The sequence below is a fragment of the Acomys minous genome (assembly GCF_964271855.1).
Source record: "Acomys minous genome assembly, chromosome: 3".
Lineage (NCBI taxonomy): Eukaryota > Metazoa > Chordata > Mammalia > Rodentia > Muridae > Acomys > Acomys minous.
Window position 1 is genome coordinate 78,066,055 of NC_140485.1, and position 21,611 is coordinate 78,087,665.

Genomic DNA, 21,611 nt, shown 5'->3' on the forward strand with positions numbered 1-21,611 from the left:
ATTACTGCTTAAAAAAAATTTTTTTTTAAGCACTAGAAATTTCACAACACAGACTCCCATGTTCCTTAGGGTCAGACCAAAGGTACCTTTACCAAGTTCGTTTTGTTTGTTTGTTTTGTTTTGTTTTTCAAGTCAGGATTTCTCTGTGTAGCCTTGGCTGTCATGGACTCACTTTGTAGACCAGGTTGGCCTCGAACTCACAGCGATCCGCCTGCCTCTGCCTCCCAGAGTGCTGGGATTAAAGGCGTGCGCCACCACACCTGGCCCCCAAGTTCTTGGTTGATCCTAGGCTGCTAACTGGTTGCCCTCTTAGATTTGCAGTGAAGTATGAAATATAAGTTGAGCACTCACCCTGAGGAAAGTACGGATTGAAGGGCTACACTTACAGAGAGTTCAGAATGCCAGTCCTGTTCAGGACCCAAAAAGATCATTCTGCCCAAATTTTTCTCTTTACAGATAGAGAAACTGAGGCCCAGAAAGGGGAAACTGCTTTGCTCCATGTTGCTCAGCCAGTTATGGGCCTGTCATGTCTAGGGTACTCCTAATGTCGTTATGGACTCCTAGATCAGAAGGTCCGTGCGTCTCCAGGCTTCCACTCTCAGAGTGGGCAGAGGCTTGCATTCTGCATCACTAGACTTTATTTCTTTTGGTGCTAAGAATGGAACCTGGTGCCTCACGCACTCGAGGCAAGCACACTGCCACTGAGCCACCATACTCCTAGGTAAGCACACTGCCACTAGGTAAGCACACCACCACTGAGCCACCATGCTCCTGGGTAAGCACACCGCCACTAGGTAAGCACACCGCCACTGAGCCACCATGCTCCTGGGTAAGCACACCGCCACTGAGCCACCATGCTCCTGGGTAAGCATACCGCCACTGAGCCACCATGCTCCTGGGTAAGCACACTGCCACTGAGCCACCATGCTCCTGGGTAAGCACACTGCCACTGAGCCACCATGCTCCTGGCTTTGCATTGTTAGGCCTATGTGTTCTGCAGGGACCCGACATCCTCACTTGAGCAAAGTTCCTGTGCTTCCTCTGTTCTCTCCTTTCTATTTTACTTTTGGTTTTTCAAGGCAGGGTTTCTCTGTGTAGCCTTGGCTGTTTTGGAACTCGCTCTGTAGACCAGGCTGGCCTAGAACTCGTAGAGATCCACCTGCCTCTGCCTCCCGAGTGCTGGGATTAAAGGCATGCGCCACCACTGCCTGGCCTTTTCTGTGTTTTCTAGTCAGAGGTTTGACACATAACTTAAAAGTCCCAGGTCCTGGTGCAAGACCTTTCTAGTGCTCTGTGTGTGTCAAGGAGCATTGGTGTCTCGCCTTTTCTCCTAGTAACATTTCCTCTTGCACTTCACTTTCCAATTGCACAGCAGTTTCCAGATTTCAAAAAGATGATCTACCCAACCCTGGGCTTTTCAGCATAGGTGACTGAACTTCATTTTCCCTACATTTCTTCATTTTTGTTTTTCATACAGCATTCTTACATAGGACTGACCTCACGACCTCCCACGGCCTCCGTCTCTCTGGTAATAATAGCATACCTGACTCTTTCTAGGCCCCCACTCCCAACATAATATTTTTATTCATTCTTTGGGATTTCACATCATACACCCCTATCACATTTGCTTCCCAGTTCTTCTCTATCCACCACCCCTTGTTTTTGCGGCCTCCCCACTACCATCCCCCCCAAATCTATATACTCACTGGATTGTGGTCAAACACTCAGTGGCCTGCCCCTTAAACAGAGTTAGGTCCCTCCTCTTGCACATCCCTGCTGGACGCCATCAGCAGTGGAGAGCCATGCTTCGGCATCCTGTCACCGTGTATAAGAGTTCTTTTTGATGACTTCCTATTTAGGCTGTTATTATTTTGGGGGGATGGGATAGAATAGGGGGGTTGTCACAGAAGTCTCCCATGTCCCTCTTTCTCAACTTTGTGTCTACAGTCACCGACATCACTGCCAAAGTAGCTTACTTGCTCTTTTTGGTCCATGGGCGCACGCATCATGGGCTTCCACACAGTTTCTGGCATCAGCACAGACCATGAACAGGGCTCCCAGTTGCAGAAGGGCTCCAGACCCAGACAAGGTCCTCGATGCAGCTGGGATCACAGATGTTAACGTGGCTCTCCACCTGGCCATCAGTGGCAACACGGGCCATGGACATCAACACGGACCCGGCAGCAGTCAGGCCATAGACTGTGTTCCATCAGTGTTCCTGCCTTTTCAGTTCTCAGCCTTTCCTTCCCTTTTCATTTGACAGCTTTCTTCTACTGTGTAAACCTCTTTCCCTTGATCTTTCTGACACTGTGTTCCTGCTTTTCCTCCAGTGCCTCTAGACGTTTTCTTATCTCCTAGTGGCTCAACTTCCCACTGTTCACTTGTCCTTCTGAAGGACCCAGGCTCTGTAGTTTGACGACCTGTGGGTTCATCTCCCTAAATCTCACTCTTACTTGAACTCAGATCTCTCTGAGTCCTGATTTTAATTGAAAACTTTTCATTAATATCTATTATTCTTTTTAGTTCATTTGAGTCATGATTCTTTTATCTCCCTTAACCAGAAACTTTGACAAAAACATGTTTCTTCCCTGACCTTGTGCTATTTTTTAATCAACTTTTAATTTCCCTTTAACTTATGCTTATCCTTCACTGGTGCTGAGGCTCAGCCCCGTGTGTGCTGGGCCAGTGCTCTAGCACTGAGCGTCCCTCCTAGGCCCTCCTTTATCCTTTACATTTGTAACTCCAGCTGCTTGACGGACTGTTACCTTCCAGCTGGGCTCCTGCAAACCATTCCTTTTGGTATATTCTCCTTCTAGTTGATCTGGCCTGTTGAGTCTTTTTAAAGATCCATATAGTTTGTTATATAAAGAGTATTTAATGTATTCTATGTGGAAGATGGCAGGATGAAGAGAATGGAGTTGCTGCTCTAGCTCGCTATTAGAGGTGCTGTCAGCGACCACGCCTTCAATCCACGCTCTCATCTCTGATGATCGCCTGTCCTTAGTGACAGATCACGTGCTGGACTGTGATCCCTCAGAACTGATAACAGCCCCAGGAGAGTGTATAAAGTTTGCAGCGTACTATTTTAATAAGTGAGAGGTAGCCCTTGGTTTTAAAACTGGCAACCAAGAGATACCTGGAATTTAATTCCCTTTTTCCTTACTTCATGTTCTCCTTGCCCTTAATTAGCTACTGAAAGAATGAGTTCTTATCCTGGAGTGATGACTCAAACCTCCATTTCCAAGGGATCTGAGTCATTGTTGGTATGTATAGGATTGCTTTAGGCATCCATCAGATTTATCTCACAGGGTGCCACCGTGTGGGTGGGGAGGAAGGAACTGATCCAAATTTCCGTAGCCAGCCTGTGGGGCTCAATATGGGCATTATGGTATATTGGAGAAAGAAAAAAAAAAGTCATTTCCTGGTTCCTTACATGTAGAATTTCAGAGCTGGTTCAAGCCTAAGTTTCTTATTTATAAAGTAAATGAAAACGTCTTACTGGGAGATCGATGTGAGAGAACTCCAGGCATGGAGCTGTGCCCGCTTTGGCCTTTCCCTTTTCCTCCAGTTGCAGAGCGACTCTGTTTTTATCATTCTTCATACTTCCTCTCAAGACTAGGAAAGAGGGCAAACATTAATTGTCTACTGTAGCTTATGAAGATCTTACCAGCCTTTTGAAAATATCCGTACCTCTTTGTGCCAGGATGGGACCTGGCAGCAGATGCCGGAACTGCAGGCCACATCCCCAGGAGGGAGCCAGTGTGTGCAGCTGAGGGATCAGGAGATGGAGTTTTCCACCATGTGATCTTACTTTTCTTATAGATATTATAAAACTGCTTACTGGCAAGGGCTCAAGATGGAAGGAACTAAGAAAAAAGAATTCACCGGGTCACTTCATATGTGGAACGCAAATGCTCCTGTCTTTTGGCCAAATTCTAAATAACCCTGGAGCAGCTCCAGCATTCCTTCCTTAATCTGCCCAAGCTCGGGGGACAGTCTTCTTGACTTTGCATCTAAGTGTATGCTGACACAGTCATTGTTATTGTTGTTGTTATTTTATTGTAGAAATAGGAGATGGTCAGGCATGGTGACACATGCCTACAATCCCACCACTTAGAAGCAGGAAGATCAGTAGTTCAGGGACAGTCTCAGATACATAACAGGTTTGGGGCTAGCCTGGGCTTAGAAAAGAAACAAGCAATGGAGAGAAGCAGTAAGTGGATGTCTTAACTTTAGACCTGATGTTCCCTGACAGGCCCAGACACCCACAATGAAATTTGTGACACTTCCTTGTGAGTGAATTGGACTAGGAAATAAAGCAAGTGGTTTGGAAAACACAATGCCAGGATATCACCATTTCACATGGGAGAAAAGGACAAACTAAAATTGGTGTTTTGAGACAAGTTCCTGTGTAGCCCAGGATGGCATCAAACTTTCAGTCCTCCTGCCTCTGCCTTGCTAGTAGTGATGGTAATATGGTTATCCTTGAATGGAAAAATTGTAAGTAAAATCTCTTTTCATTATTCTATTATTTCTCATGGTCTAAGTGATCATATAAAGTCCAAATGGAAAGCAGCCATCGTTCATTATGCGATAAATATAAAACAGATAAATAAATCTCAGGCATTTTTTTCAGAGCTGGAGTTTGAACCCAGGGTCACATGCATACTAGAAAATCAGCTATACCTTCTGAGCTTTGAGTTTCTGTTTCTTGGGCTTGTGATATGTTGCACAGAGCCTCTTGTTGTGCTAGCCAGAGGCAGCAAACCACAGTACCAGACAGCCTTGTGAGCCCGGAACAGCAGCAGATACGCGGCAGTGCACTGCATCGTAAGCCAGGGTAGACGTAGTAAATCATTTGCGTTCACAGTGGGTCTGGTCAGGATATAATCTCCTCAGCTGCCAGGCATCTGCAGCACTCCAGGCTCTTCTGGAGGCTTTCCTAATTCTCACCAGTTAGAAGCAATTGTTTCCACTTGGAACGCTTGTCTCTTCTTTGTATTTATCATTTTATAGACCATTGCCATCTCTGCTGTCTTGTGTGTTCCTAGCAGGCAGGGGCACTCTCTGATCTTAACTAGTGCTTGCACAGTAAGTGGTGCAAACTCATTGAGTTAATATTTGTCCTGACTTCGTGGGTCCAAGGACAAGACAGAAGGGAAAGAGTGTAGAGCTTTGAAGTCAGGGCGAGAGTCAGGTGCCTCCAGCATCCTGTGTTTACAATCTATCCATGGCTATGTGATGGGACAAAGGAAGGCTTTCTGGTTAGTTACCTTATCTCCCTCAGCCACCTTCCTTTCTTTCAACTCCACAGCGTTGCCCCTTTTTCCTGGCTACCTATTGCTATAGGACATATCACTTCAAAACAAAATTATTCATTATCTTTATAGTTTCTGTGGGTCAGGGACACAGAAACAGGCTTCGCAGAGCAGTTCTGGCCAGTGTCTCATGTGGTTGCAGTCAGGTATTTCTATGGCTTAGACATCTGAGCTCTGCACTGAGGCTTTAGGATTCATTTGCAAGATCACAAGGCTAGCAGGTTGGTAATGGGATGCCGATCCCTCCACATGGACCTCCAGAGGTCTGTGTGCATCCTCACAATATACTGGTTTCCTCTCTTGATGATAGAAGTTCTACATCACAGAAGCTATAATGCCCATTAACAGAACTCTGAAAAGTCACATTTTATCACTTCTCTTGTGTTCTATTAGTAATGTAGGTCCTTCCTGATTTATTTGGGTGGGCGATTACGTGTGAGTGTGACTATCAAGAATCCAGGAGAATGGGACTCATAAACGGCCATCTCACAGGTCAGCTACCACCCTCCACTCACGCTGAGATTCCTCAGTTGCGTTGTAGATCCAATTTTACTGCCATTGCCATTATGAATCCAGGGTCCTATTCTGCATCAATAACTTTCGGTTGTCGCCTTCCTTAACCCTCTCTCCACATTGTTGCTTCCAGGAGCACAGTTGTGAGAATAGTGTTCTCTTAGCCATCTTTAGAACCCAAGATACATACAGCATGAATGCAAAGGCTATTGTATTTGTTGTTTCTTTGTTAAAATATTACCACAGGCATAGTAACCTTAAACAACACACCTTTATATCTCTGTGCTAGGGCTGCAAACAAGGTTTCAGTTAGGTATAACTCTTAGCTGAGTTTCCATCGGGGAAGCATCTGTTTCCTGGGTCATGTGGTTGGTGGCAACATTCAGTTTCTTGTAGAGATTATTGAACCGAGGGTCTCAGTTTCTTTCTGTGTTTTCCCCCTTGCTGTCCTAAAGGAAGCTGACCTTAGTTTCCTGCCACTTGGCCTGCTTATAGCTTGCTAGCTGGCTCAACAAAGTTAGCAGGGTAAAATGTCTTGCAGCAAGACAGATGTTAAAATATTTGGAATGTAACCATATAAAAGCACAGGTATACAATCTATCTCCTTTGCCTCACTCTGTTAGTTAAAAGCAAGGCACAGGTCCTACCCATACCTTGGGGGTGAGGTGGGAAGCTGTGAAAAGGTATGAATACCAGAGGGAAGAAGGACAGGCCGTTTGAGAGTTAGTCTGCCTCCACTCTGTGTCTGCTGCACCCTGTGCAGTACATGATATACACAGAGCAAATTCCGGCATCCGAGTGGATGATGGTATGTGTCCAGCACCAGTGTAAGCATCTGTTTTCTCTTCCTTCCCTTCTATTTCAGAGTTACTGGTTTATTCTTGAGACTTACCTACTCTGAGCCATCCTCATGGATGAACTTCAGGATGTTCAACTCACAGAGATCAAACCACTGCTAAATGACAAGGTAAAGCCTGTTCTATTTTAGCTAAATTATATACAGATGTTTTCTTCTATTATTAATTAATTTTTATAGCATCAAAATACTAAGTAAAATATTTAGTGATGGGAATACTTTAAAAACTAATTTCTTAACTTACTCTTTGATGTCTCCCCTGACTTTTCTTTTCCATGGGCAAATTCAGTCATATATTGAAGCTTTTCTACTTTATAGAGTTCTGAAAGGAAGAATAATATGACCAACTTAAATAGAAAATGTGAAGGTAATATTTGATTTAGGATCCAAATGCTTTGCCATTTAATTTCTATAAGGAAAATTTTTTTTTTGTTTTTGTTTTTTCCTTATAGAAACTAAATATCAAAGGACTCACTTTGTAGACCAGGCTGGCCTCAAACTGCCTGTCTCTGCCTCCCGAGTGCTGGGATTAAAGGCGTGCATCACCACACCTGGTGCTTCTATAAGGACAATCTTTTTTTTTTTTTACATGCATGGCTAGTGATGTATACAGGCTACAGAGTTCTCTCAAAAGTTTGTAGACTCTGACATTATCTACAATGTGACCTTTTGGTAAACATCACCGTGTTCATAAGGGATTGTTGTCAGTAGTATAACTCAATTTCGGGTCATGGGGTGTTGGTTTTGAGACAGGGTTTCTCTGTGTAGCTCTGAGAGTCCTTGAACTCAAGAAATCCACCTGCCTCTGCCTCCCCAGAGCTTGGATTAAAGGGGTGTACTACCACACCCAGCAGAGGGCACCTCATTTTTATCTTTGTCCATGATGAGTGGTGTAGTTGACAGCCACCAGGACTCAGCAAATGCAAAGCATGATGTGAGGTACCAAACGTTAAGACAAGCAGATCTTTCTTGTCCCTCCCTGTTCAGTGCGCACATCAGGAACTCTTTCCTACTCTGTTGTTTTGGTTTGTTGTCCTACACTTCTGTTAAGTACTGTATAGCTTGGTGTGAGTCCACCACATCCTTAGAGGCAAGACTTGAGAAAGTATGTGGAGAAGGTGAGGGTGGGAAGGGGTGAGAGAGTACCAAAAGATGTTGGTGATAATTACCTTTTCTCTTGTGCAAAGCAAGGCCCTCGGTAATCTCTACCTCTGCTGACTTATATTTTACTAAATTCTATGGCGTTTTACCAACCCCATACTCACCCCTGTGGCTTCTTCTGTCACTCCTTCCTTTGACTTTCAACAGACTTTGTGCTCTCTCTTTTGGCAGTCTGAACTTTTTAAACATCCTCTTGACTTCTGTTGACTGCCCCACAGTCTTTCCAGAAATCTCTATCCATTAAATATCATCTTTCTGTGTATACGAAGAACTGTACCTAAAATGATATGCCATGAAGGGGAGGAGGGAACTAAATTCTACAACTGTAAAGCTCATATCTGGCCACAGAAAAGAGTATTCTCAGGGCAGGAGCAAGCAGACAGGTTAGCTTCAATAAGGAAGTGACCTGTCCTCAGTCTTGGTAATCATCAGAGTCAGGTAAGGGACTGTTTAAAAATGCAGATCCCAGACCAGAGCCGTGTAAGGGGTATGGGCTGCACTCAGTAGGTCTCGGCTTTGGCTTCTTGTTGGAACTGTCTGTGGAGATGTAAGAATCACTAATGTGGAGTCCTCCCGCCTTACTGATGCCTTACTGGCCTGGCCTGGCCTGGGATGAAGTGTACTTGTTTTGTTTGTACTGAGGATTGAACGGAGGAATCATGATTGTCAAGTGCTCAGCCACTAAAGCCACTTAGCACCAGCATCTTTGTTATTGTTTTGAGACAAGGTCTCACTATGTGATTCAGACTGGCCTTGAACTCCAGATTCTCATGTTATGCCATGCCTTGCCTGCTCAGCACTTATCTTTAAAACCTCCAAGATTGAGACTGGAGCATAGTTGGTTTTGATTGCCTCATGGTAGAAACACATGACCAGACTGACTTCAGATAATTGAGGACTGAGACAAAATTAAGGACATGGGCTGTTCCCTGGCCCTGAAAAGCCACAAGATGGCCGAGGCAGCATGTAAATGCACAAGTTAGTTGCCTACATAATCACAGAAAAGGCAGCTGGAGAAGGAAAGGGGCAATGGTAGATCATATAGAAATGTATTGGAGCTGGGCATGCTGGCGCACACCTGTAATCCCAGCACTCAGGGAGGCAGAGGCTGGCGAATCTCTGTGAGTTTGAGGATAGCCAAGGCTACACAGAGAAACCATGTCTTGAAAAGCCAAAAAAGAAAGGAAGAAAAGAAAAAAAAAATGAAAGAAGTGCACTGCACTGGGACTGGAGAGAGAGGTCAACAGCAAAGAGATTTGCAGAGGATTTGAGTTGGGTTCCTAGCATCTAGGCTGGGCAGCTCACAACTGCCTATAACTCCGGCTCCAGGGCATCTAATGCCCTTTTCCGGCCCCCATGGACACCTGCGTGCCTGTGCACAGACCCCCAGAAAGGCACACACACATCATTTACAAAAAGAAAAGAAAATCCCTTGAGTAGTGTCTGAGCTTCTCTGAGGCTACAGGGATGCTTCAGCTTGGTCTGATGTTTTCCTTGATTTTACAGAGTGAGTTGTGCTCCCCTCCCAATTTTGCACATGGAAACTCTTGCCCTCACCACATGTGCCTGGAGAGCAGGCCTCATGATGGTTAGCTTTCACTGTCACCCTGACATGACCTAGAGTCCCCTGGGAAGGCAGGCTTGAGGGATTGCTTAGCTAGATTAGGATGGTCTGTGGGCACTGCTGTGGGTGTGTGTCCTGGTCATACTAAACAAGGTGGGAAGACAGCACCATTCTCTGGCTTGGGTCCTGTACTATATAAAAAAGGAGGAAGTTGGGCTAGAGAGATGGCTCAGTGGTTAAGAGCACTAACTGCTCTTCCAGAGGCCCTGAGTTCAATTCCCAGCAACCACGTGGCGGCTCACAACCATCTATAATGTGATCTGATGCATACTGTATACATAATAAATAAATCTTAAAAAAAAAAAGGAGGAAGTAAGCTGAGCACTGGCAAGTACGTATGTACTCGTGCCCTCTCTGCTCCTGCCTGTGGCTGTGGTTAGCTGCTTCACGTTCCTACCACCTTGACTACCCAGCTGTACTGGATTATAACCTGGTTTGGAGCTAAAATAAAATCTTTCTCTCCTAAGTTCCTTTTGTTGGGAGTTTTTTTTTTTTTATTGAGGCAACAGTATATAACTAAGACAGACCTTTATAGAAGTGATTAAAGTTGAGTAAGGCCAGGAAAATATCTGATAGGTGGCCTCTCCCTGTTACCATATGAGGACTGAGTCCTCATAAGAGACTGAAACCTCAGTCTTAAACTTTGCAGCTTCCAGAACTGTAAGGAACTAAGTTTCTGTTGTTTCAAGTCTTCCCTTCTGTGGTATTTCATTGTGGCCCAAATAGCCTAGCACTAAGCAAAGTCTCAGTCCCTCACATCTGTCACGTCCTCGCTGACGGGCCTGTTCTGTTCCCACATTCCATCTTACTCCTTTCCCCCTGAGACATGACATGTTCCTGTCCCGTTTACTATTCATGAACATCCCATGTTTGACAGAGTACACAAGAGTCTCCCCTTTGAACAATGACATTGCCAAAGAGTTCTGCCTCCATAGCCCTCCCACCTTCAACAACCACAGTGATTCCCTGGTGTTTGAAAACTGCCAGCTTAGCTCAGTGAGTTGGTGCTTTTGTATATGTTGTAAAAGAAAATGATGAGGAAAATGCCTCTCATCTATCTCCATGGTTTCATTTGATGCTCTAAATGGCTTGGTGAAGTAGCACTCACAGATAATCGCATTTCCATATTGCTGAGTAAACTAAAGCTAAGAAAGGAAGTGGCTCTCTAGACTGAGTTCCAAAAAAAAAAAATGCTTGAAGAGTTTCCTCATATTGGCACTGGTGTTGTTTTGGACTGGATACTATTTGGGACACTGTTGTATGCATTGTAGAACGTCTAACAGCAACTTCGGCCTGAATCCACTAGGTGCTACTAGCCCTCCCCTAGTGGTGACAACTAAAAAGGTGCCAAGTCCATGGATGACACTCACTGGTATTGAGAGAAAAGTCTTTGGATTTGAAAGAGTAGATGCCTTAAGAAGCTTTTGTTGTTGTTTTACCTTCCCTCTCTCCCTCCTTCCCTCTCTCCCTCTTTTTCCTTCCTTTCCTCCTCCTCCTCCTCCTCCTCCTCCTCCTTCTTCTTCTTGGGGGTGGGGTGGAGTAGGGGCTATCCTGCTATTATTTACTAAGTACTTTCTATGTGCCAAATGTTTTACATAATTCTCTCTTAGTGCTCAGATTATCTCTTTGAAGTAGTATTAATCTTCACTTAACAGATAAAAATATCTGACTGATAGGCCAGCTTGCCCAGTCAATAAATGGTAGGTCTGGGACTGAAACCCAAGTCTTTCCTGTTCTAAAGTGTTCTGCCCACTGTCGTGACCACATAGACTTTGCCAGTGTGACATTTCTTGTATCTTTAAGAAGCAACCTAGAGATATATACTATTTAACCTCATCTTTCTCTTCATAATTTGCTCTTAGCCTAAGACATTGCCCAAACCCTTTCAAGGCTTCAGGGAGCTAAAAAGAATGTAGACCAACCCTATTACAGAGAAACATGTCCTGCGGTGACCGTAAGGAAGCACTTTCCAGATATTTTAAGAGAAGCTCGTGTTAACTTGTCTCATCATTTGTTGGTATTCTTCCCACTTTATTTTAGTATGCCTGTAATTTTGTCTATAGCTCAGAATTGTCAAGAAGTGGGTGAATTTGTCATGCTTATTTTGGCTCCAGTGATGAAGAGAAGTAACCACCAGTACAGAATGTATAGATCTATGGGTGTTTTGTGTTGTTTTTTTTTTCTCAAATAGCGTAGCATCATGGTATAGAACTATAATACCAGTGCTTAGAAAGCTGAGATAAGAAAACACCAAGTCCTAGATTACTTAGCATGATCAGGCCTTAAAAGAAAAAGAAAAGCCAGCCCTAGTAGCACATCCCTGAACTCCTAGCATTTGGGAGGCAGAGGCAAGAAGGTTGTCAGTAGTCTGAGGCTAGTCTGGATTGCATACGAATTCCAGGCTAGCCAGGGCTACATAATAAGACGCTATTTCAAAAAGGGCTTAGCCATTTTCAGAGTATTTTTTAAACTATTATATTATTCTCCAGCCAGGCATGGTGGCATACACCTTTTTTTTTTTTTTTTTTTTGGGAGGCATACACCTTTAATCCCAGCACTCAGGAGGTAGAGGAAGCCAATCTCTGTGAGTTCAAGGCCAGCCTGGTCTAAATAGTTAGTTCCAGAGCAGTCAGGGCTATGTAGAGAGATCCTGTCTCATAAAAACACAAAACAAACAAATAAACTAACCAAGTATTATATCTTGTCAGATAATCAACTGTTTTATAGACGATGCTCATACCTTGTCCAAAGCCAGTGTCTACTAAAGTGTTAGAGCTCAGACTAGTACCTTTAACCTTTAACTTTGACCTTGCTCTGGGAGCCTGGTGCTCTTCCTACCGTCTGCTGCTGCTGCTTGTTAGTTGTTCAGCCAGCAGATCTCACACCAGGCAGGAAAGCAAACCACGCTTCGTTCTCTCTGCCTTTTAGTGTCCCTACTACTGCTTTAGATACTGCAGTGCCTAGTAAAAGCCAAAAGCCAGGTATGAGGAAAACAAATAGGAAGGCACAGTTGTCTTCTGAAGCGTTGAAGATATATCAGGAAGGAGAGTAAATACCCAAGGCAGTGAATGGAAACAAGCTGTTTGCATTGTTTTGGTTATTATAATACTTTGCAAAATAACCTACACTGTAGTTTAAGGTTTGTGTTTTCTTTTAAGGACTGGGCATGTAAGCAAAGGGGAAGACGATAGTGTAAGAATTGTAAGAGGGAGAACTCTGGGATCAAGTTAAAAATAATTTCTTAACTGATACGGTCATTCTGTCTGCATGTACGTTGGTGCATCACGTGTGTGTCTGATGCCCACAGAGATCAGGAGATGGCGTTGGATCCCTCCCCTCCAGAACCATAGTTAGTGATGCTTGTGAGCTGTCATGTGGGTGTTAGGAATTGAACCTGGGGCCTCTGGAAGAGCATCAGCAAGCATTCTGCACTGCTGAGCCATCTCTCCAGCCCCTGGGAGCTCCAGGAGAACAGAAACAGAAGCGTTTATGTATCAGGGTTGCTTTTTGAGGAGGTGTCTGTGGGGTGGGTCATGTTGTATAAGACTGATGACGTGAGTTTGATCCCCAAAACCCATGTAAAGGTGGAAGGAGAGAAGCAGCTGCACTTTGTCCTCTGACCTCCACATGTGTATGGTGGTACACGTTCTCCTCCTTCAACCGTGCACACATATACAATAATAAATAACACTTTCAAATTTTTTAAAAGACTTATTTATTATTTAGACAGTATTCCACCTACATGTGAGCCTGCACACCAGAAGACGGCACCAGATCTTATTATGGATGGCTCTGAGCCACCATGTGGTTGCTGGGAATTGAACTCATGGCCTTTGGAAGAACAGACAGTGCTCTTAACCTCTGAGCCATCTCACCAGCCCCACTTTTAACTTTTTTTAATTTGTTTATTATTTATACATTATTCTGCCCACCACAGGAAGGTACAGGATCTCAATACAGATGGTTGTGAGCCACCCATGTGGTTGCTGGGAATTGAACTTGGGACCTTTGGAAGAGCAGCCGGTGCTTTTAACCTCTGAGCCATTTCTCCAGCCCCCATAAAGATTTCCAAGGGGTCTGGCCTACCTGAGGAGTTACTGGTTAAAGGCTGGGTAGCTAGAGTGTCAGAAAGGTGCTGGGAAAAAAGATGCAGTAGTGTAATAGGGCAGGCAGTACCTGAGTCCACTGGCATTCCCAAGTCAGCCTGCAATATTTGCTTTCTGTGATCAAGCCTCATTGTAGATGGTTTTGCTTACTTAGATATGAAAAATTACAAGAAAAATGAAGGCATAGAACATGGCTCAGGGAAATGGTAAGAGACAGGGTGAAGTTAGTTAGAGAGCGGTTTAGGGATGCCCCTGCTACTCTCACTGTTGGCCTTGGCCAGTGAGAACTTGATCACTCTATAGTCTGAGCTTCTGGGAATGAGGAAATGGAGTGTGCTCTGGGGGTAAAACTGTGGCTGAAAGAAAGAAAAAGAAGAGTGCGGGGGCATCGCGTGGTGGTAGCTGACCCATCTCATGTGCATGAGGCCCTAGGTTCATTCTCTAGGACTGTCCTACTCAACAGCTACAGTTAACATCATATTTGCTGACACTTTCATCAGAGAATATTCTGGTATGAACTAGAACGTGGCTATACCTTAGTGTGCTAAGTTGTCACAGCTGTTGTCAGGAATGACCTAAGTGAGACAGGGCCAGGGAGTGGGTTCCTAGCAAACCATAACAGCCTATCAAAGAGCCCAATATTTTATTTATTTATTTATTTATGTTGAGACAGGGTTTCTCTGTGTAGCCTTGGCTGTCCTGGACTCACTTGTAGATCAGGCTCAAACTGACAGAGATTGCCTGCCTCTGCCTCCCTGAGTGCTGAGATTAGAGCCCAAGGAATTTTTCATGCAGGAATCTATGGCCTATGACATTAGCCTAATAGTGTGCAGAGTAAATGTCAGCTTCAAAGTTGAAATTGTGTTTTTTGCAGCAGTCTACAGGTAATAACTTGGTTAAAGATGACTACAGTCTATAGATATATAGATTATAGACATATATCTATAGATTATAGGATGGATAGATAGATAGATAGATAAATAGATAGATAGATAGATATAGAAGAGTACAGTTTTATCTTACTATCTGGACTGCATGGGTTTATTAAGAAGTCTGTTTGTTAATTATTTTTTTTAAAATAATGATTAGTATAGATGCTTAAAGCTTATAGAATTTTCATTCTTATCTTAGATTATCAGCTTGAACATATTTCTCCTTAGAAAATAGGTTTGTTTTTTTTTTTTAGTTTTTATATTTCTTGATGTGACATTGTATTGGGAGGGTGCATCTCTCTTCTCTCTAGTAATCACTGTTTCTCCTGTCCAGGTTTTTTTATTTATTTGTATTTAAAACCCTCTTCTTTCTTTGGCCTGTTCTTAGTTGCTTTTTTCTTTACTCAAGTTGAGAGAATTACTTGCTTTGAAGTTATCTTTTTTTTTAAACTTGTGCTTGTTGTTTGTTTATTTTTGTGGTGCTGAAGTTAGAACACAGGGCTTTGAATATGCTATGTAAGCACACTTACATTGAGCCGCACATGAACTGCACAAAGATGCCGCCTTTCTCCCTCCCCCCATTCTCTGTCTCTCCTTCCCCCCCCCCACAATTAGATAAAAGAAAAATGATTTTTTCCTCTGAGAGTCTAATCATATGATTAAGAGTTTTGCTAACTCCTCAACAAAGAAGATGGCTGGCATTGCCTGTTTCTACTGTCAGCATTTCTCTTGTGCTCATCTCAGAGGCTCATACATTACAAAATGCCTTGTGGTTGCTGTTGCATAGTCACAAGGAAGCTGAGCATATGCTCCCAGTGCAGCTGCTCCTGAAGAGCCCAGTCAGATCAGAGGGATTTTCTCTAGTCTTTCTAAGTAATCCCTAACGAACCTCCAAGAACACCGTAAGACTGAAACCCTAATATGACCTATCTCGAAATCTGTGCTGTTTTGTACAAATCCATTTTGTTTGGTAAATTACAAAAGGGAAACACATGCTTATTGTAGAAAAGCATTAATAGAATTACAATCACTCATAATCTCTATGCAGAGATAGATGGCCCCTAAAGTTTTGGTATTTTCCTTCTGACCTTTATTTTGTTTTTTATGACAAGGCCTCGTATTCTATCCCAGCTAGGCTGGAACTCACTTTATAGCCCAAACTGGCCTTGAACTCTCAGCAGTCCTGCCTCAACCCCTAAGAGCTGGGATTATAGGCAGGGGCCTGCCTTAATGTTTTTAAATTGGCTTTCTTACTACATAAATCAAAGACCTCACCTGCCGGTCATTTATATCTTACTAGAACCATCTACTTCAGTCTGTGCAAGGACCTTTCCTTTGGTCTTTCATAGTCTTAAGTGCAATGGCTTCTCTGAAGAAATTCTTACCTATATCCCTTGGGACTACTTAGGCATTCGACACCATGATGCTTTTTGCTTATAGAAGCTTTCCCTGAAATGTGCTATCCTGTATCTGGATGGAATGATAGCTATCTTTCCATGCTATCATTGTAACAGACTTTAAAATTATTTATTCAATTTTTAGTCAAGAATGATGCTGAGATCCGCCTTCTCTGTTCTTTTTATCATTAGAGGCACCTGCAGTTTCCTGATGATTGATTGACCTGTTGTGACTTTACTGTGTGCACCTTAGAAAACTCAAGGCTGCGTATCTAGAACCTTATTCCTTCAGGAGGTCATCGGTGTCATACAGAAGTGTCTGTAATAATTTTAAACCTAATAGCAATATGTGCTCCATACACCTATAATCTCAGCACTCAGGAAGTAAGAGGATTATGAATTCAAGGCATGCCTAGGCTATATAGTGAGAACCTGTCTCACAAAACAGCATTAAAAACAATGTGAAAACAACAACATACACACATGCACAACTTGGATTGTTCACGTAACTGATGGCTACCACTGCTCCAGATTACTCCAGCTAGTTCTACTAGCTCCTCTCCTGGGCAGGATAGTTTGTTTCTTTTGGTGTGTGCACTCACAGAACTCTGCTTCAACCTCTGTTTTGTCTCACCAGCTGGGTGGGTGGTAGAATCAGGAAGAATGGTGGAGTCTGTGATTGTCTTCTTCTTCTTCTTCTTCTTCTTCTTCTTCTTCTTCTTCTTCTTCTTCTTCTTCTTCTTTTTCTTCTTCTTCTTCTTCTTCTTCTTCTTCTTCTTCTTCTTCTTCTTCCTCTTCTTTTAATTATATTTATTTATTTATTTATTTATTTATTTATTTGAGACAGGGTCTCTCTGTGTAGCCTTGACTGTCCTGGACTTCCTTTTGTAGACCAGGCTGGCCTTGAATTCACAGTGATCCACCTGCCTCTGCCTCCCCAGTGCTGGGATTAAAGGTGTGCGCCACCCCACACCTGTCTTTTCTTCTTTTTAATGTTGGGAATCAAACCTAAGACCTTGAGCACACTAAGCCAGTGCTCTAAAGCTGAGCTACACCTCTGGCTCAGAGAGGAACTATTTCTAAGACTGGCTTCTTGAACAATCAAATATCTGGAGGGGCAGTGTTGAGAAGGGCACTTATTGGTAGCCCCATCCCTTCTGGAAGCTGTAGGGAAGATGAATACGTGTGCCATTATGTAACAGTCTAGTAATAGGAGAGCTTTTCAGGGAAGGCAAGTCAGAGGGGTTTTTCTCGTTTTTCCAAATATATCTGCCTGGCATCCTTTTTGTATTCTTACATTGTTCTCTTTCAACTCTGGCGTCTTCCACACTGTACCAGTGCCTCTGAATCATCCCACCGATTCCCTGGAGCATTACCATCATTTAACCCCCTTTTAGAAGCTTGTGAATTTCATTTAGAGCTTGAGATATATTGGACTTCTTCAGTGATTCAGTGATTTTTTTTCCTTTTTTATAATATTTATTTATTGGTTCGGTTTTCCAAGATAGGATTGCTCTGTATAGCGTTGTCTGTCCTGGACTCACTTTTGTAGACCAGGCTGGCCTTGAACTCACAGAGATCTGCCTGCCTCACCCAAGTGCTGGTTTCACCCAGATCCCACTGTTGTTTTCTTTTTTCTTTTTCCTTTTTCTTTTTTTTCCCCTGAGACAGGGCTTTTCTGTGTAACAGCCCTGGCTGTCCTAGACTTATTTGTAGACCAGTCTAGCCTTGAACTCACAGAGATACACCTGCCTCTGCCATCCAGTGTTGGGATTAAAAGCGTGTACCACCATACCCAGCTCACCATTGCTTCTCTTAAAGAGGAAATCCAACGAAAGTTAGATTTGAAGTTTTCATTCCTTGTATTGTCTTCTTCCTAATTGTTTCTTTAATTTCTAGTGCTGGAAATTTTTTTCTCTTCCCCATCACTCTTAGGGTGGCTTCCAATATCTTTCCTCTCAAGTTCTTCTGTGTGTGCTCAGGATGAGCTTCAGACTGTGGCTCATGCACATCCTTGCATGCATGTTCCTGCGCATCCTGGGTAAGGAGGCTTGAGGCTTTATCTTCATCTTAATCTCAACTCTGAACACGTAGCCTGCAGTAGCATACCAAACACCCACCCCCTCTCTAAACTGTTCAGTGAAAAACAGTTTAGTTAGTGAGAACCAGGAGGCTGCACATGCTTTCATTGTAAACTGAATTTACTGCCCATTTGGGGAAACTGACTGTGTTTTCTGCCTTCTATTGACAGAACGGCACACGAAACTTCCAGGACTTTGACTGTCAGGTAAGGACTGTACAAGCACCAAAGAGGCTCTGTACAGGGTCCCTACAGTGTCCCCCTCCCTGTGCTGGTGGTCTTAGAGAAGTGGATCTTGCATTGCTATTGTTTGTATTTTGTTTTGTTGGAGCAGGGACTGCACCCCCAGGCTGGCCTTGAACTCATGACAGTGCCTCCTGCTTCAGACTCCCAAGTTCTGGGATTGCAGGCATGAGCCACCACACCTAGCTAGAAGTGTGCTCATCATAGCTAACTGTGACTCACCGGTGTTCTTTTAGTCACTGGATCAAGCTTATTTAAAATGATTTGCTATCATCTTCAGTGTCTTCTAGGAAGCTGTCTAATGACTGTGGGTTGCTTGGTTGAGCTGTGTCTTTGTGACTAAAATCTCCTCTCCTCAGATGACATCATAGTACTCATTTGTCAAAAGTTGTAAATGGAAGTTTGTCACCAGACTGCAGGTAAAATAGATGGGCAGTTTGGAGAAAAGGCATCTTAATACAAAGTGAAGATTTTTCTTGGCTTTATGTTTGAAAATGCAAACTTTATCCTGGCTTAGTATTTTCCTACATGGTACTTACTGTTCTTCATAATCTACTGTTGCCAATTAGAAAATCAGTGAGATGAGCCAGCAGTTCTCTACCCACGTACTTTATCTGTTACCTAGTCTTGAAAGAAATCTAAGAAAGGAGCACACACAGACATATAGGGAACCTTATGAGCCCACGCAGCCTGACTCTCTCATTTGGGATTGGTGCCATGGCTATGACATGAAGTTGACTCAAAGGGTACTGACAGGAAAGGATAGTGCTTCAAACTGTACTACTTGTTTCCAGTAGCCAACCATCCTGCATAACCATCAGCAAAGAATTATTTCCAATATGTACTTTATGTTAAGTACAATCTTTATAACATAAGCATCAAAAGGAAAAACCAGTCTATTCAATCCTTGTATTGATAAATTAAAAAATTATATCCTTTGTATTGGCAAACCAGTTCTCTCATAATTATTAGTCCCCTACAATTGAGTATCTGTTAGACTTGATCTTTGAAATGTATGTTTTAGAGAGGCAGCAATATTATAAGGTTTTCATTGTTTCTATTTTCTGGGTGAGGACATAGAATGATTGGGACTGAAAAAGCAGCTCTTCCTGAATCTATTACTTTTTTTTTTTTCTGGATAAGTCCAGAACTAACATTTAAGGAATCCCCTTGTCCCTCAGGCTGAGGCTATTAGGCAGGTTAGCGGAGGCTTGCTGTGCAAGGGCAGGCTGCTACCCTTGTCCTTGATCCCCCTTCCAGCTGGTTCTGTATCTCTCCAGAGTCAGCCCAGTGTGCTTGGGAGTCACTTACGTAGATTCAAAAAATCTTTAGAACTTTTGATACTTGTGACAATGGAGCATTCAAGGTTGAGTTTACTTGTTTCTAATTTAATCTGACTTTAGTTAGGGTTTGGTCCTAGCTGAATCAGTTGGAGTTTATTGCTTTTGACATAACTTACCTAGAAGGAGATTATTCAGATAGAGTGTCAGGAGGACTCAGTGTAAGGCTATCTTTTTCTTCTGATTTACTGTGTGTGTGTGTGGTGTGTGTGTATGGTGTGCACTCCCACCCTGAAGCTGGAGATGGGACCCAGGGCCTTATTCATGCTAGACAAGTACTCTGTTTTCATATGTAAGTATATGTATACATTTAAGTAAAATTAAATTTAATATTTAAATTTTAAATATTTAAATTTAAAATTAGTCTAGCAAGGGCTAGTAAAATGACCCAGTGGGTAAAGCCACTTACAACGTAAGCCTGATAATCTGAGTTCAGTCCCTGGAACCTGCATAGGATACATGGGGAGACCAACTCCATAAAGCTGTCCTCTGACCTTCACATGTATGCTATGGTGTGCATACATGCAAGACACACACAGTAATACTCTAGCAAGTGACCAATGAGATGGATAAGTGGGTAAAGGCTTATTGCATAAATTTGATAACCTGAGGTCAGTCTCCAAAAGTCCTTTTTTTTTTTTAAAGATTTATTTATTTAAGTATACAGTGTTTCACCTTCATATATGCCTGCAGACCAGAAGAGGGCACCAGATTTCACTATAGATGGTTGTGAGCCACCATGTGGTTGCTGGGGATTGAACTCAGGACCTTTGGAAGAACAGGCAGTGCTTTTAACCTCTGAGCCATCTCTCCAGCCCCCCCCCCTTTTTTTAAAGCCACATGCAGCCAGCAAGATAGCTTAGTAGATAAAGGTACTTTCTGCCAAAGTTGACCACCTGGGTTCAGTTCCCAGAGCCCACAGGATAGCAGGAGAGACCAAACTCTCACAGTTGGCTTTTTTAAAAAAGACATCTTTCTAAAAAAAGATTTATTTACTTGGGAAAATAGAAGGATCCAGAGGCAGATCTGGGCCCAGGGGTCCTGCTCAAACTATGGCACCAGCCAAGGACAATACATGCAGTAAACTTCGAACCCCTACCCAGATGTAGTCAGTGGACAGGACATTCTCCACAGTTGAGTGGAGAGTGGGGTCTGACTTTCACACAAACTCTGGTGCCCCATATTTGACCACGTCCCCTGGATGGGGAGGCCTGGTGGCACTCAGAGGAAGGATAGCAGGCTACCAAGAAGAGACTTGATACCCTATGGAGCATATACAGGGGGAGGAGGTCCCCCTCAGTCACAGTCATAGGGGAGGGGAATAAGGGGAAAATGGGAGGGAGGGAGAAATGGGAGGATAAAAGGGATGGGATAACAACTGAGATGTAATATGAATAAATTAATAAAATATATTTTTTAAAAAAGATTTATTTGCTTTTATGTATATGAGTACTCTATCTGCATGTACACTGCAGGCCAGAAGAGGGCATCAGATCCCAATATCGATGGTTGTGAGCCACCATGTGGTTGCTGGGAATTGAACTCAGGACTTCTGGAAGAGCAGCCAGTGCCCTTAACCACCGAGCCATCACTCCAGCCCCACAGGCTATCTTCTAACGTCCATGTGCATGCCATGGCACGTCCAGTCCCACCCCCTATAAATAAATATAGCAAAAATTTTAGAAATAAATCCCAGATGCAATAGTATGTATCTATATTCTCATCACTACTATAGGGAGATAGGAGGCAGAGACAGAGACTCTCCTAGAAGCCCACAGATAGCCTAGGGTATACAGTATGGCAAACCCAAGACAGACCCTGCCTGAGCAAGGTGGAAGGAGAGAATTGACTATTTAACGTTGTCCTTTGATCTCCACATGTGCACTGTGTACCGCATTCATCCCACAACAACAATATGAGGACTCTACTACTGTCACTACTACTACTGTTACTGTTATTGTTTTAAGTTGGAGCTGCAACATAACACAATTATAGAACTCTTGCCTGGCAGGTGTGAGGCCCTTGATTCAATCCCTAACCC

At 43.2% G+C, this 21,611-nt stretch overlaps 1 protein-coding gene and 1 long non-coding RNA gene across 8 annotated transcripts in view; one reads left to right on the forward strand and one right to left on the reverse strand.

The window, feature by feature from the left end:
• LOC311594173 (protein NDRG3) overlaps window positions 1-21,611 on the forward strand; it is a 63,874-nt gene that overhangs the window by 12,490 nt on the left and 29,773 nt on the right. For 2 of the 6 annotated variants that reach the window (XM_084775708.1, XM_084775711.1), the window contains exons 2-3: window positions 6,697-6,798; window positions 18,159-18,194. In XM_084775708.1, coding sequence (XP_084631834.1) covers window positions 6,742-6,798; window positions 18,159-18,194 — 93 coding nt within the window. In that variant the 5' untranslated portion in view covers window positions 6,697-6,741. Of the gene's footprint in view, window positions 1-3,123; window positions 3,264-6,696; window positions 6,799-18,158; window positions 18,195-21,611 lie in introns of those variants that run through there. The other 4 variants (XM_084775710.1, XM_084775713.1, XM_084775709.1 and 1 more) reach the window with 3 other exon arrangements.
• LOC311594193 lies at window positions 970-20,873 on the reverse strand. 2 transcript variants are annotated; one of them, XR_014777987.1, is made up of 3 exons: window positions 18,453-20,873; window positions 3,500-3,615; window positions 970-1,860 (listed from the first exon to the last, which is right to left on the reverse strand). It is a non-coding gene; the product is annotated as an uncharacterized lncRNA (long non-coding RNA). The 2 variants fall into 2 exon arrangements; XR_014777988.1 differs by lacking the exon at window positions 18,453-20,873 and adding an exon at window positions 3,691-3,865.